This window comes from Dendrobates tinctorius, unplaced genomic scaffold, assembly GCF_039654945.1.
Source record: "Dendrobates tinctorius isolate UK_male_01 unplaced genomic scaffold, ASM3965494v1 ptg000171l, whole genome shotgun sequence".
NCBI lineage: Eukaryota > Metazoa > Chordata > Amphibia > Anura > Dendrobatidae > Dendrobates > Dendrobates tinctorius.
Window position 1 is genome coordinate 12,456,961 of NW_027361838.1, and position 17,227 is coordinate 12,474,187.

General features: G+C 43.8%; 1 protein-coding gene across 3 annotated transcripts in view; it reads left to right on the forward strand.

Moving 5' to 3' along the window:
- SMCHD1 (structural maintenance of chromosomes flexible hinge domain containing 1) overlaps positions 1 to 17,227 on the forward strand; it is a 636,391-nt gene that overhangs the window by 465,986 nt on the left and 153,178 nt on the right. For all 3 annotated transcript variants that reach the window (XM_073550884.1, XM_073550885.1, XM_073550886.1), the window contains one exon: positions 137 to 262. In XM_073550884.1, coding sequence (XP_073406985.1) covers positions 137 to 262 — 126 coding nt within the window. The remainder of the gene's footprint in view (positions 1 to 136; positions 263 to 17,227) is intronic.

Consider the following 17,227-nt stretch of genomic DNA (forward strand, 5'->3'; position numbering starts at 1 on the left):
AGTTTCCAATGTAGAACAGCTGAACATTGTCTTATAATTCTTCACCTTATATTTTTGAAATTGTCCTAAGCTCTTAATGCAGGTAGATAACTTTTCTATAGTCTGCTGTGATTTCTAACATTACTTAACACATTAGTCTGTTACAGTAGCCTCTGGAAAAAAGGTTCAAACACCTCTAATTATTCAGCTCTATGATAAGTGGGGAAATCCATCTCCGGAACCAAATGTGAAGATCACTGTGACGAAGGACAGTGTTCTGAAGGTATCAAATCTATATTAGATTTTAATTGTTTACTGGACATATGTATAAAATCTGCAGTAAAAGTTATCATAGCCTCTCCCTCTCTCCGTGAATGTGTGTTGAGATATATATATATATATATATATATATATATATATATATATATATATATATATATATATACACACTCACTGGCCACTTTATTAGGTACACCTGTCCAACTGTGTGTTAAGACTTAATTTCTAATCTGCCAATCACATGGCGGCAACTCAGTGCATTTAGGCATGTAGACATGGTCAAGACAATCTCCTGCAGTTCAAACCGAGCATCAGTATGGGGAAGAAAGGTGATTTGAGTGCCTTTGAACGTGGCATGATTGTTGGTGCCAGAAGGGCTGGTCTGAGTATTTCAGAAACTGCTGATCTACTGGGATTTTCACGCACAACCATCTCTAGGGTTTACAGAGAATGGTCCAAAAAAGAAAAAAAATCCAGTGAGCGGCAGTTCTGTGGCCGGAAATGCCTTGTTGATGCCAGAGGTCAGAGGAGAATGGGCAGACTGGTTCGAGCTGATAGAAAGGCAACAGTGACTCAAATTGCCACCCGTTACAACCAAAGTAGGCAGAAGAGCATCTCTGAACGCACAGTGCGTCGAACTTTGAGGCAGATGGGCTACAGCAGCAGAAGACCACACCGGGTACCACTCCTCTCAGCTAAGAACAGGAAACTGAGGCTACAATTTGCACAAGCTCATCGAAATTGGACAGTAGAAGATTGGAAAAACGTTGCCTGGTCTGATGAGTCTCGATTTCTGCTGCGACATTCGGATGGTAGGGTCAGAATTTGGCGTAAACAACATGAAAGCATGGATCCATCCTGCCTTGTATCAACGGTTCAGGCTGGTGGTGGTGGTGTCATGGTGTGGGGAATTTTTTCTTGGCACTCTTTGGGCCCCTTGGTACCAATTGAGCATCGTTGCAACGCCACAGCCTACCTGAGTATTGTTGCTGACCATGTCCATCCCTTTATGACCACAATGTACCCAACATCTGATGGCTACTTTCAGCAGGATAATGCGCCATGTCATAAAGCTCGAATCATCTCAGATTGGTTTCTTGAACATGACAATGAGTTCACTGTACTCAAATGGCCTCCTCAGTCACCAGATCTCAATCCAATAGAGCATCTTTGGGATGTGGTGGAACGGGAGATTCGCATCAGGGATGTGCAGCCGACAAATCTGCGCCAACTGTGTGATGCCATCATGTCAATATGGTCCAAAATCTCTGAGGAATGCTTCCAGCACCTTGTTGAATCTCTGCCACGAAGAATTGAGGCAGTTCTGAAGGCAAAAGGGGGTCCAACCCGTTACTAGCATGGTGTACCTAATAAAGTGGCCAGTGAGTGTATATATATATATATATATATATATACACACACACACACATACAGTACATAGTTTTGAACATAGTTTTGAAGGCTTATGTCCATCTAGTTCAGCCTATTTTTAGTGCAGTTGTTTTGCATTGTTGATCCTGGGAAAGCAAAAAACCCACAGAGTAGAAGCCAATTTTCTCCATAGGGAAAAAAATTCCTTCCCCTAGGCTGGGTCAACCATCTACCTATAATATTATGTTATTCATAGCCGTCTATACTGTTACTCAGAAAAGCATCCATTCCTTTATTAAATTCATTCAGTGAGTTGGCCATCACCACTTCCTCAGGAAGAGAATTCCAGAGCCTCACTGCTATTACCGTGAAGAACCCTCTTCTATGCTGGTGCAGAAATTGTCTTTCCTCCAAATGAAGAGAATGCCCCATTGTTCTTGTCACAATCCTTGGTACAAACAGTTCATTGGAGAGATCTCTATATTGCCCTCTGATATACTTGTACATATATATTAGGTCTCCCCTAAGTCTTCTCTTTTCTAGAGTAAATAGACCTAACTTTGATAACCTTTCTTGGTATTGTGGTGAACCAACTCCATTTATCATTTTAGTAGCCCGCCTTTGAACCCTTTCAAGTTCAGTAATGTCTTTCTTGAGCACCGGCGTCCAAAATTGCACACAATGCTCCCAAGTGTGGTCTGACGAGTGATTTGTACAGAGGGAGAATTATGTTTTCATCTCGTGTCCCCAGACTTCTTCTAATGCATCCCATGACCCTATTTGCTTTGGTGGCAGCAGCCTGACACTGGGCACTCCAATTTAGCTTCTTATTGACTAAGATGCCTAAGTCTTTTTCCATGTCCGATTTCCCCAGCAGTTTCCCATTTAGTAAGTAATTGTAGCATCTGTTTCTCCTTCCCATGTGCATAACCTTACACTTCTCTGTGTTAAACCTCATTTGCCATTTTTCAGCCCAATTCTCCAATTTACTCAAATCTGTCTGTAGTTGCAAACTGTCCTCCTTTGTGTTAACTACCTTACATAGTTTTGTATCATCTGCAAATACTGATATTTTACTGTGTAAGCCATCCAACTAGATCATTAGTATATTAAATAGTAGGGGGCCCAATACAGAACCCTGTGGTACCCCACTAGTTACCCTGGCCCAATCTGAGTATGCCCCATTAATAACCACTCTTTGTTTTCTATCACTAAGCCAGCTACCTACCCATCTACACACATTTTCCCCTAGCCCAAGCTTTCTCATCTTACTTACCCATCTTTTATGTGGGACAGTGTCAAATGCTTTAGAGAAGTCGAGATAAATGACATCCAATGATTCTCCTTGGTCCATTTGAGAGCTTACATCCTCATAGAAGCTGATCAGGTTAGTTTGACAGGAGCGATCCTTCATAAATCCATGTTGATATGGAGTTAAACATTTATTAACATTGAGATATTCCATAATGGTATCCCTTAGAAACCCTTCAAAAATTTTACCCACAACAGATGTTAAGCTTACCGGCCTATAGTTTCCAGGTTCCCTTTTAAACCCCTTTTTGAAAATTGGTACCACATTTGCTTGCCGCCAATCAAAGGAACAGACCCTGTTTCTATAGAGTCTTTAAATATAAGGAATAGAGGCCTGTCTATCACATTACTTAACTCCCTTAATACCCGAGGGTGAATGCCATCAGGGCCTGGTGATTTGTCAATTTTATTCTTACTAAGGCGGTTCTGCACTTCTTCCTGAGTTAGGCAGGTAATACTTAATGGGGAGTTTACATTATCACTTTGCATATCCCCTGGCAAATCCTTTTCCTGTGTGAACACTGTTGAGAAAAAAGTATTTAAAACATTTGCTTTTCCCACATCACTCTCTATGATTTCACCCTCATTGTTCTTTAAAGGGCCGACACCATCAATTTTAATCTTTTTACTGTTTATATAATTAAAGAATAGTTTGGTGTTTGTTTTACTTTCCTTAGCAATGAGTCTTTCAGTTTCCACTTTTGCTAAATGTATTTGTTTTTTACACATTTTATTTTTTTCTCTATAACTTTTTTTGAACCATAATTTTTATTGAATTATAACAATAAAAATTGAACATACAGATTATGGGCAGTATTAATCATTTTCACTTTCATCCAGTCGGTTATCTTTAATAATAAGCAATTGTCTATTTTCTGGCTTCCAATTTCAAAAATTAACAATCATTATGCAACATTGAAACCCCAATGGTTGAACCTCTACCAAGACACCAGACAGACCCGAGCACCAGCATTCCCCTTATCCTAATCTCGCCTGGAATCAGAGTACTCCAGCCACTTTCCCCATGTAACTTCAAACTTGTACCCTCTATTGTTGCTGATTGCTATCATCTTTTCCATACTGCAATTATATCGCATCTTGGCCCTCTCTATAACTTTTTAATGCTTCTTCATATATATATATATTTGAAAAAACATCAAGAGGGAAATGCCATGGAATAAGGGAACTCACAAGATTGATATACATGTTAATGATATGCAAATTATGAAAAAATGGAGACAGAATATCTCAGTTTATTCAGTATTGAGTATGAGCACCACACATAGAAATCCCTGCACTTGCATGTCTTGGCTGCTATCAATGAACTTCTTAATGGTTGTCTGAGGAATGTTCTGCCACGCTGAATGCTCTTGGGCATATAAATCAAGATCCACTTCTGGCAGCTCTCTAAAATTGCCAAACAATGGCGACTCAGATGTGCTAGTTGTAAACAAAATTTAGGGACACTCCAAGCACATTTAAACCACGTAAGCAACTCACAGTAATGCGAGCAACATCCAGTGTTGTTACTTTAAAGGACAGCTTCTTGGACACGTTTCATGTTTTTTTGTGAAGGCGTATTAATGGCATTGCCCTTATAGACTACAAACCAAACACCAGCTATGATTGCATTCAAGACAAAAGCAGTACTCATTGCCGTCTTGTTCTGCACCATGATAGACCTTGAGAGCTGTGAAGTGAGGTCAGTGGAACATCTGAAGCTGGACGTCTGGCTTGTAGCCTAATGTCATGCAAACGCCTTCTGATGTTTTGTGTACACATTGTTTGATACCTTAGACTTAGTATGTGACATCTAATTTCACTTGCGGTATGAAATGGATCATAACGCACCATTCATAGAATCTGCAGAGGCCATTATGAAGGGACTTCACTGCAGTCCTTTTCCCAAGTTTATGGTATGGGTTGGCATAAGGTAAACTAGCCTGATTTCTCTAGTCATTATTCCAGGTATACCAACAGCTCAGTGTTACATTGATTTTTTTGTGGAAACAATTCTATGGCCATTTCTCCAAAGTGTCCCAGGAACCATTTTTCAAAACGACAGGCTGTATTATTACTCATGCTACAGTGAGCAACCTGTGTGGCCTAAACCTGCTACCATGGCCTGCAACGTTTATAGACTTGTCTCCCATTTAGCACATCTGAGATGTTATTGGTCAATTGCAAAGGGAGCTGCCAGCAGATGTTCTTGACGATTTACGTGCCCATGTGCATTCAATGTGGCAGAACATTTCTCACACGACCATTAATGACCTAATTAATAGCAGCCAAGATGTATAGCTGCATGCATTTCTGTGCATGGCACTCATACGCCATACTGAATAAATTGAGACATTTTTAAAAATTTCTTTCCAAATACCCTCTTTTAAACATAACATTTTAATCAGTATCTCACCGAACAAAAGGACAATTTCCAAAACATAGAACATTTTTTAACCCATACCAAATAATAAGGTTAACCCCTTCGCGACCCAGCCTGTTTTCATCTTTCTGACCCAGACAATTTTTACAATTCTGACCACTGTCCCTTATGCGATAACAACTCTGGAACACGTCTACGGATCCTACTGATTCTGAGATTGTTTTCTTGTGACATATTATACTGTATAATAGCAGTAAATTTTCTTCGATATGACTTGCGTTTATTTGTGAAAAAAGCAGAAATTTGGCGAAAATTTTGAAAATTTTGCAATTTTTCAACTTTTAATTTCCAGGACGTCCTATCCTGACAGCACCATGGGGTTGACCTTTCATCCTTACAGGGACAGGAAATACACGAGAGGTTAAAAGGTCCCCTCCCACACCACACTCCAGTGTTTTTCCTGTCCCTGTAAGGACAGGCACGAGAGCGCCGCAACGGCGGCGGCAGGAGAGCTGCAGAACTTACCGGGGCCAGGAGGTTCGGGGTCCCAACCGCCAACTCCTCCGGTCGGACGGTGCGCGCGGCACCCCCCTAAGGGGGGTTTCCCGCCTGCGGTCCCGTGGAGCGTCGCTCCGGGACTATGTAGCGCTTCCCTCGGCGCGACTCCCGCGAGAGCTGGCGGCCGCGTCACTTCCGGTCGCCGGGTATGACGACTTCCGGTTTGGGCCTGCGTCATGGACGGGAGAAGCGTTTCCAGCACAAGATAAGGTAGGATAAGAGCGGGGCAGCGGTACAGAGCGGTACAGACTGGTCACCTTCAGCGGACATCATGGACGGAGAACACGGACGCAGGAGCGAGCCAGACCCAGCGTCCGTGAGTAGGAGGCAGGGTGGGCTGTGAGTTCAAAGACAGGAGCTGTTAGTAAAACGGTCTCCTGTTCTTTGTTAGGACAAGTCGGCGCCGACCCCGGTGGCAGCAGCATCTAGGGGATCAAACAAGCCCAAATGCCCCATCTGTGCCAGCAAGCTGCCGAGCACATGGAAGAAACCCTTATGCGAGGACTGTACCCTGCGGATCATCAGAGGAGAGAAGGCCACGTTCCTCACGGAGATGCGCACAGTGGTCAGAGAGGAGGTCCAGGCCTCCGTCTCTGCATGGCTACCCACGCAGTCGGCCGATCGGTCCCAATCCAAAAGACCAAGATGGGAGTCCGACCAGTCTTCAGAGGAGGAGATACGGGGTACGGACTCGGAGGAAGAAGGCGAGATCACCTCTGAACCCCTGGAGGGGGAAAAAGTACCTCTTCACATCAGAGAATACGGACGAGCTCCTCAGGGCAGTGAGGAGTACGATGCAGATCGAGGAAGCCCCGAAGGAGCAATCCATCCAGGACGCGATGTTCGGGGGGCTAAGAGCCAAGGTCTGTCAGGTCTTCCCAGTCAATGACCATATCCGGGCGATGATCCTGGAAGAATGGGAGGACGCCGAGAAAAGACTGATTGTGCCACGAGACTTTAAACTGCGACTTCCATTTAACCCGGAAGACATCAACACTTGGAATGAGGTGCCTAAAATCGATTCCCAGGTGGCTAAGGTGTCAAGGAAGACCTCAATTCCCTTTTGAGGACTCTTCCAGTCTCAAAGAACCCATGGACAAAAAGGCCGACGTACTCTTGAAGAGGGCTTGGGAGGCCTCAGCGGTGGTGATGAAAGCAAACATAGCCGCCACTTCAGTCGCTAGGTCCATGTATCTATGGATCGACCAGATGGAACAGCAATTAAAGGAAAAAGCCCCTAGGGGCGATATCCTTGAGAGTATTCCCCTGTTAAAGATCGCAACTGGTTTTCTGGCGGATGCTTCGGCGGAATCTGTAAGATTTGCGGCCAGGAATAACTCTTTATCCAACGCGGCCCGTCGAGCCATATAGATGAAAACCTGGTCGGGGGACTACCAGTCTAAGAATAAATTATGTTCCATACCCTTCTCGGGGGGGGGGAAGTATTTGGGCCGGTTTTAGATAAGATTCTAGAGAGTGCCTCTGACGACAAAAAAGGGTTTCCAGAGGAGAAACCTAGAAGGCAGTCTTCCTTTCAGAGATTCCGTCCTTATCAGAGGCAGGAATATAGAGGGAAGGGGAAATCTCCTCGCTGGGAATATTCAAAGGGGGGGAAAAGTAGGGCTCCCCCGTCTCGTTCCGGGCAAAGTTCCAGAAGCAGAAGACAATGACGCCATACCGGTAGGGGGGCGTCTCAGACACTTTGCGGAGTCTTGGCGACTCATCTCCCAAAACCCATGGGTCCTCAATACAATCTCCCAGGGTTATTCCCTCGAGTTTACAAAAACCCCCCCTGCACGATTCGTGGTCACAGAACCCCGTTCCAGAGCCCTGATAGATCCTATATGGGCCAACATAGGGGATCTATATTAAAGACCGAGGTAGTGGTTCCCGTCCCAGAAGCGGAGAGAGGTCAAGGGCACTATTCATCTCTCTTCACGATAACAAAACCGTCAGGAGAAAGCCGAACCATCATAAATTTAAAACCATTAAATAAATGGGTTCGGTACAAGAGATTCCAAATGGAATCCCTGAAAACCGCCATCCCACTGATAGACCAGAACGCTTCCATGTGCACTATAGACTTAAAAAGTGCGTATTATCACGTGCCCATCCATCCTCAGTCTGAGGTTCCTACGTTTCGCCCTAAAGAAAGGCGGCAGATACTACCACTTTCAGTTCCAGGCCCTTCCGTTCGGCTTGGCGTCAGCACCTCGAGTTTTTACGAAACTGGTCGCCGAAGTCGTGGCAAATTTAAGACAGGAGGGCATAATCATCGTGCCTTACTTAGATGACTTTTTAGTGGTATCCCGTACAGTGGAGGAGTTGAAGGAACAACTCATTTCAGTAATTTCCAGGCTCGAGAGCCTAGGTTGGATCCTGAACAGAGAAAAGTCAGATCTTCCGCCCAGTTCTCAGAAAAAATTCCTGGGGGTCATGTTGGACTCCAGAAGAAGAATCTCACTCTTACCCGAAGAGAAGAAAAGGCCCATCATGGACAAGGTTCGTCAGCTCGGTCAGCGCCAGGTTTCGATAAGGACCGCGATGAAGATTCTGGGCACCCTAACCGCATGCATACCCTGCGTTATGTGGAGCCAGGCCCACACAAGAATCCTGCAGAGGGAGATCCTGTCAAGATGGGACAGACGACAGTCCTCACTGGACAAGAAGTTCCGGCCGTCTCCAGCTTTAAGATCATCCCTGAAGTGGTGGACCAACCACAGAAATATCAGCCAGGGGGTTCCTTGGATCCTGTCTCCTTGTGTAACCATCACCACGGATGCCAGCAAGGAAGGATGGGGAGCTCACCTAGAGGGAAGACACCTGCAAGGAACATGGCCCAAGAACATCAGCTTACAGTCCTCAAACTACCGAGAACTACGAGCAGTTTGGGAAACGCTGAAGAGAAACAAGTCATGCCTACAGAACCAGCATATAAAGATCATGTCGGACAACGTGACCACAGTGGCCTTCCTACGCCACCAAGGGGGTCCAAGGCACGGGAAGCTTCAGGACCTAGCGGCTCGCATCCTGACCTGGGCAGAAAACACCCGCTCCTTGTCAGCAATACACCTGGAAGGCTCCCAAAACAATATAGCCAACTACTTAAGCAAGCAAGAAGTCCGGGCCACCGAGTGGGAGCTAAAAGAAGAGATCTTCATGGACTTGTGCCATCGCTGGGGGACACCCCAACTGGACCTCTTTGCGACAAGAAGAAATGCCAAGCTGGAGAGGTTCTACTCCCTCAATCCGGCGGACCATCCGGCAGAGATCGACGCCTTGAACCAGAGCTGGAGAGGGGGACTACTATATGGGTTCCCCCCTATCGCCATAATACCAAGGGTTCTCAGAAAGATCCAGGAGGAGGGAGCTCGGGTGATGCTAATCGTACCCTTTTGGCCCCGGCGGAGTTGGTTTCCCCTCTTCAAGAAAATGGCTCAGAAGGGACCACTCCATCTACCAACGTCGTCGGACCTACTTGCCCAGGGCCCAGTTCAACACCCAAACCCAGGAAGTTTGCAACTAGCAGCATGGATCCTGAGAGGGACATCCTGAAGTCCAGTGGCCTCTCGGACCAAGTGATCTCTACATTACAGGCCAGCCGTAAACCTGTCACGCGGGCAATATATCGTAAGATCTGGAAGAGGTTCTGCTCAGAAAGTGGTAGTGCCCCTTTAGACCTGTCTCGGCCCAATATCCCTCAAATCCTAGATTTCCTACAGGCAGGATTTGATAAGGGCCTAACCCCGAACACACTCAAGGTCCAGATAGCGGCCTTAAGTACTTTCTTCAATTTCTCCCTATCCTCCCATCCATGGATAGCGCGATTTACCAAAGCCACCCAGAGGTTAAGACCCACATTAAGAAGGACGGTCCCCCCCGTGGGACCTAAATCTAGTCCTCAACTCTCTGTGTAGACCCCCTTATGAGCCAATATCAGAGGTAGACATTGCAAAGCTCACACAAAAAACCGTATTTCTGGTAGCGATCACCTCAGCCAAGCGCTTAGGGGAGATCCAGGCCCTCTCAGTCCAGAACCCCTACATTCAGATCTTTGAGGATCACATAGTGCTCAAGCTAGACCCGAGGTTCCTCCCGAAAGTAGCATCTCCGCAAAATCTAAACCAGGAGTTAATCCTACCCTCATTTTGTCCAGACCCAAAGAATGATAAAGAAAAACTGTTCCATTCCCTGGATGTTAGACGTGCAGTCATCCGCTACCTAGAGGTCACCCGGGATTGGCGACAGGACACAAAACTATTTATCCAGTACGGCGGTAAAAATAAGGGTAAAAGCGCAGCTACACAGATCCTGGCAAGGTGGATTAAGACAATTATCACCTCGGCGTACGAGGCCGAAGGGTTTCCTATACCGGTAGGACTTAGGGCCCATTCCACTAGGGCAATAGCGACATCATGGGCAGAGAGGGCGGGGGCCTCAGTAGATCAAATATGCAGGGCCGCCACCTGGTCTACACTGAACACTTTCTGTAGACACTATAAGTTGGACACTTTGACAGCTAGCCAGTCGACCTTCGGTCGTAGAGTGCTACAAGCAGTAGTCCCACCCTAAGCGAATTCCTACTTTGGTATTCGCCATGGTGCTGTCAGGATAGGACGTCCTGGAAAACGGAGATTAGACCCACCAGTAATGTTATTTCCAGGAGTCCATCCTGACAGCACTGGTAGTTCCCTCCCTAGGATCTGTACTGGTGTCAATATGCTTGTACTAAATCTCAATAAATTTTAATTGCATCCATACTGGTGTGGTACTTGGAAAATCACTGGAGTGTGGTGTGGGAGGGGACCTTTTAACCTCTCGTGTATTTCCTGTCCCTGTAAGGATGAAAGGTCAACCCCATGGTGCTGTCAGGATGGACTCCTGGAAATAACATTACCGGTAGGTCTAATCTCCGTTTTTTATGCCCTGAAATCAGTCATATTGCACAACATAGTTAATAAATAATATTTCCCACATATCTACTTTACATCAGCACAATTTTGAAACAAATTTTTTTTTTGTTAGGAATTTCTCATTTTTTCAACAAATGTTGCAAAACCATTTTTTTTAGAGACCACATCACATTTGAAGTGACTTTGAGGAGTCTATAGTATAGAAAATACCAAACAGTGACACCATTCTAAAAACTGCACCCCTCAAGGGGTACTCAAAACCACATTAAAGAAGTTTATTAACCCTACAGGTGCTTCACAAGAATTTTTGGAATTTAAAAATAAAAAAAAAATTAACATTTTAACTTTTTTTTCACAAAAAATTTACTTCAGATCCAATTTGTTTTATTTTACCAAGGGTAACAGGAGAAATTAGACCCCAAAAGTTGTTGTACAATTTGTCCTGAGTACGCTGATACCAAATATATGCAGTGTAGTTAAACCACTGTTTGGGTGCATGGCAGAGCTCGGAAGGGAAGGAGCGCCGTTTGACTTTTCAATGCAAAATTGGCTGGAATTGAGATCGGACGCCATGTCGTGTTTGGAGAGCCCCTGATGTGCCTAAACAGTGGAAACCCTCCACAAGTGCCACCATTTTGCAAAGTAGACCCCCTAAGGAACTTATCTAAATGTATGGTGAGCACTTTGAACCCCCAAGTGCTACACAGAGGTTTATAATGTAGAGCCGTAAAAAATAAAAAATCGTATTTTTTTCACAGAAATGATCTTTTCGCCCCCAATTTTCCAAAGGGTAACAGGAGAAATTGGACCCCAAAAGTTGTGCAATTTGTCCTGAGTATGCTAATACCCCATATGTGGGGGTAAACCATTGTTTGGGCGCATGGCAGAGCTCGGAAGGGAAGGAGCACTGTTTGACTTTTTCAGCGCAGAATTAGCTGGGATTGAGATCAGACGCATGTCGCGTTTGGAGAGCCCCTGATGTGCCTAAACAGTGGAAACCCCCCAAATCTATCTCCAACCCTAACCCAAACACACCTCTAACCCAAATCCCAACCCTGAACATAACCCTAACCCTAAACACAACCCTAATCCTAACTTTAGTCCCAACCCTAACTTTAGCTCCAACCCTAACTTTAGCCCTAACCCCAACCCTAATGGGAAAATGTAAATAAATATATATTTTTTAATTTATTATTTTTCCCTATCTAAAGGGGTGGTAAAGAGGGGTTTGATTTCCTAATTATAGCGAGTTTTTATGTTAAGCAGCTGTCACACACTAAAAGACGCTTTTTATTGCAAAAAATAGTTTTTGCAACGCCACATTTTGAGAGCTATAATTTTTCTATATCTTGGCCCACAGATCAATTTGTGAAGCACCTGGGGGTTCAAAGTGCCCACTATGCATCTAGATAAGTTCCTTAGGGGGGGTCTAATTTCCAAAATGGGGTCACTTGTGGGGGAGCTCCAATGTTTAGGCGCACAGGGGCTCTCCAAACGCGACATGGCAACCGCTAAATATTCCAGCATATTTCCTTTCAAAAAGTCAAATGGCGCTCCTTCCTTTCTGAGCCCTGCCATGCGCCCAAACAGTGGTTTATGTAAAGTATAGCATGGCACTACTACAAGGTGCACAAGTAGGTTACCCAGACCCAAGTGAGTAATAAAGTAACTTGGCACTCAACTGAATGATCCTTTTTGAAAATAAGTTTTTATTGTGGCCGTCACAAAGGACGTTTCTGCCTACAATTGGCCTTCGTCAGTCCGACTGCTGCAGATGATGAAGTTAAAAGTGGAGAATTATATAAGATCCTATTACAAGGCAGTGATTTTGGAGGTTACTGCAATGACCAGCTGTCTATAACACGTGTAGTGCTCTGGTGAATCCGGAAGAAATTGGAACAGGCAATGGAACTTAAGTCTCTAGGGGCTTTATGCCTGTAAGAGTTTATGCCTGGTGGGTATTGGTTAATATCTTTTGATACTTGAACCAATTAATGTTAGAGAAAAATAAGTTTCTTATAATCCTAAGAGGTTAATGCCTGAGACGCTTTAACAGTCTTGTATCAGTAGATCAGGTTACATGAACACGTGCAGGTGTAGTGCCTAGGCGTATGGACCTGGACACAGTATCCGCTGCTAGCCCTGAACAATATCTAAGGGGGTGGTAAAGAGGGGTTTGATTTCCTAATTATAGCGAGTTTTTATGTTAAGCAGCTGTCACACACTAAAAGACGCTTTTTATTGCAAAAAATAGTTTTTGCAACGCCACATTTTGAGAGCTATAATTTTTCTATATCTTGGCCCACAGATCAATTTGTGAAGCACCTGGGGGTTCAAAGTGCTCACTATGCATCTAGATAAGTTCCTTGGGGGGTCTAATTTCCAAAATGGGGTCACTTGTGGGGGAGCTCCAATGTTTAGGCGCACAGGGGCTCTCCAAACGCGACATGGCAACCGCTAAATATTCCAGCATATTTTCCTTTCAAAAAGTCAAATGGCGCTCCTTCCTTTCTGAGCCCTGCCATGAGCCCAAACAGTGGTTTATGACCACATCTGAGGTATCGGTGTACTCAGGAGAAATTGCCCAACAAATTTTAGGATCCATTTTATCCTGTTGCCCATGTGAAAATGAAAAATTGATGCTAAAAGAAAATTTTTGTTGGAAAAATTAAAATGTCCATTTTTTCCTTCCCCGTTGCTTTTGTTCCTGTGAAGCACCTGAAGGGTTAATAATCTTCTTGAATGTAGTTTTGAATAGCTTGAGGGGTGCAGTTTTTAGAATGGTGTCACCTTTGGGTATTTTCTGCCATATAGACCCCTTAAAGTGACTTCAAATGTTAGGTGGTCCCTAAAATAAATGGTTTTGTAAATTTTGTTGTAAAAATGAGAAATCACTGGTCAACTTTTAACCCTTATAACTTCCTAACAAAAAAAAAATTTGTTTCCAAAATTGTGCTGATGTAAAGTAGACATGTGGGAAATGTTATTTATTAACTATTTTGTGTCACAACTCTCTGGTTTAACAGAATAAAAATTAATGTGAAAATTGCAAAATTTTCAAAAATTTTCACCAAATTTCCATTTTTTTCACAAATAAACGCAAAACTTATTGAACTAAATTTACCACTATCATGAAGCCCAATATGTCACGAACAAACAATCTCAGAATCGCTAGGATCCGTTGAAGCGTTCCTGAGTTATTACCTCATAAAGGGACACTGGTCAGAATTGCAAAAAATGGGCAGGTAATTAAGGTCAAAATAGGCTGGGTCATGAAGGGGTTAAAGTTTTTTTTACCTTTTTTTTTTCTCAAGTATTCTAACTCATATGTAAAGCTTTGATGATCATCTTGTAGCTTCCACGTTTCTTGGGTAAAGATATTATTTCCTTTCTCAGGTCTTGTGACATTTCTCCTCCATATGGTGTCATTGCTGACAGCATGAAATGGGAGTTTTTTTTTAACCCCTTTACCCCCAAGGGTGGTTTGCACGTTATTGACCGGGCTAATTTTTACAATTCTGACCACTGTCCCTTTATGAGGTTATAACTCTGGAACGCTTCAGTGGATCTAGGTGATTCTGAGATTTTCTCGTGACATATTGTACTTCACTTTAGTGGTAAAATTTCTTCGCTATAACTTGCGTTTATTTATGAAAATTTTGAAAATTTTGTAATTTTCATACTTTGAATTTTATGCCCTAAAAACAGAGAGTTATGTGACACAAAATAGTTAGTAAATAACATTTCCCACATGTCTACTTTACATCAGCACAATTTTGGAAACAACTTTTTTTGTTAGGAAGTTATAAGGGTTAAAAGTTGACCAGCGATTTCTTTACAACAAAATTTACAAAACCTTTTTTTTTTAGGGACCACCTCACATTTGAAGTAACTTTGAGGGGTCTATATGGCAGAAAATACCCAAAAGTGACACCATTCTAAAAACAGCACCCCTCAAGCTACTCAAAATTACATTCAAGAAGATTATTAACCCTTCAGGTGCTTCAGGAGCAGATGCAACGTGGAAGGAAAACATGAACATTGAACTTTTTAGTCACAAAAATTATCTTTTGGCAACAATTTTTTTCTTTTCCCAAGGGTAACAGGAGAAATTGGACCCCAAACATTGTTGGCCAAATTGTCCTGAGAACGCTGATACCCAATATGTGGGGGTAATCACTGTTTGGGCACATGGCAGGGCTCAGAAGGGAAGGAGTGCCGTTTGACTTTTTCAACCTAAAATTGGCTGGAATTGAGATCGGACGCCATGTCGCGTTTGACGAGCGCCTGATGTGCCTAAACAGTGGAAACCCCCCACAAGTTACCCGATTTTGGAAACTAGACCCCCTAAGGAATTTATGTAGATGTGTGGTGAGCACTTTGAACCCCCAAGTGTTTCGCTAAAGTTTATAATGCCCAGGTGTGAAAAAAATAATTTTTTTTCCACAAAAATGATTTCTTAGTCCCCAATTTTTAATTTTCCCAAGGGTAACAGGAGACATTGGACCCCAAAAGTTGTTGTCCAATTTGTTCAGAGTACCCTGATACCCCAAATGTGGGAGAAAACTACTGTTTAGGCACATCAGGAGCTCGGAAGGGAAGTAGTGATGTTTTGGAATGCAGACTTTGATGGAATGGTCTGCGGGTGTCCTGTTCCATTTGCAGAGCCCCGATGTGCCTAAACAGTAGAAATCCCCCACAAGTGACCCCATTTTGGAAACTAGACCCCCTAAAAAACTTATCTAGATGTGTGGTGAGAACTTTGAACCCCCAAGTGTTTCACTAAAGATCATAATGGCCAGGCGTGAAAATATAAAATCCTATTTTATTCCCACAAAAATGATCTTTTAGTCCCCAATTTTTTTTTTTTTTTTAAATCAGATAAATTTTTATGTAACCAAATTCAGGTACAAAACAATAGAACAAAAATCGCAATGAAAATATTAACAATGGTCATTAGTTTCAGAAATTCCCTCCCTCCCTTCCCCTCTCCCCATTGCATACCAGAACAGCAAATAATGCATGGTGTAACCTAAGTCCAGGGTCATCTTTTCTCCCCAAGGTGTCCACAGTGTCTCAAATGTTCTTATGCTTTTTCTCTTACTATAAATATCTTTTTCCATATTCACAATATACCGTATATCCTCATGTATAAGCCGAGATTTTCAGCCCTTTTTTTTGAGCTTAAAGTCCCCCTCTTGGCTTATACATGAGTCATATACCTGGGGGTCAGCAGGGGAGGGAGGGCAGGGGTGTCACAGATCATACTCACCCGTCCTGGCACTCTCTGCAGCCTCCTCGCTTCTCCACTGTCTCCCTTCTTGCCTTCAGGGGTCACATGGTACCGCTCATTAAACTCATGAATATGCGCATATTCATGAGTGGTAATGAGCGGTATCGCGTGACCGCTGAAGGCAGGAAGGGAGACAGTGGAGAAGCGAGGCTGCAGAGACGTCCCAGGACGGGTGAGTATAGCGATATTCACCTGTCCTCGTTCCCATGCTGCTCACCGCCGTCTGCTGCTTCCTGTGTCCGTGTTTAGCTAGCAGGGGGCGTGGTGACGTGGTTAGTGCGTGCCACGCCCTCTGCTGGCTGAACAGTCACTGATAGAGGACGCGCAGACAGTGGTGAGCAGCAATGTACCCCGGACAGGTGAATATCACAGGTGCCGGGTCCTGAGCAGGAGAGGTGAGTATGGCATTTTTTTTTTTTTTGCAGCAGCAGATGGGGGCATAATATATGGGGCAGCATATGGGGGCATAATCTATGGAGCAGCATATGGGGGCATAATCTATGGAGCAGCATATGGGGGCATAATCTATGGAGCAGCATATGGGGGCATATTCTATGGAGCAGGATATGGGGGCATATTCTATGGAGCAGCGTATGGGGGCATATTCCATGGAGCAGCATATGGGGGCATAGTCTATGGGGCAGCATATGGGGGCATATTCTATGGGGCAGCATATGGGGGCATATTCTATGGGGCAGCATATGGGGGCATATTCTATGGGGCAGCATATGGGGGCATAGTCTATGGGGCAGCATATGGGGGCATATTCTATGGGTGCATAATCTATGAAGTATTTTATGGGGGCATAATCTATGGAGCTTCTTATGGGGGGCATCATCTATGGAGCATCTTATGGGGGCATAACCTTTATGGAGCATTATATGGGGCTTATTATTCTATGGAGCATCTTATGGGGCCATTATTACCCTTTGTGCAGCATTATATGGGGTGTATTTTGTATGGCGCATTATATGGGGCTTCTGATTCAATATGGATATTCAAAAACATTTAACCTACTGATGTCTAAATTAATTTTACTTTTATTGATATCTATTTTTATTTTTGAAATTTAGCAGTAGCTGCTGCATTTTCCACCCTAGGCTTATACACGGGTCAATAAGTTTTCCCAGTTCTTTGTAG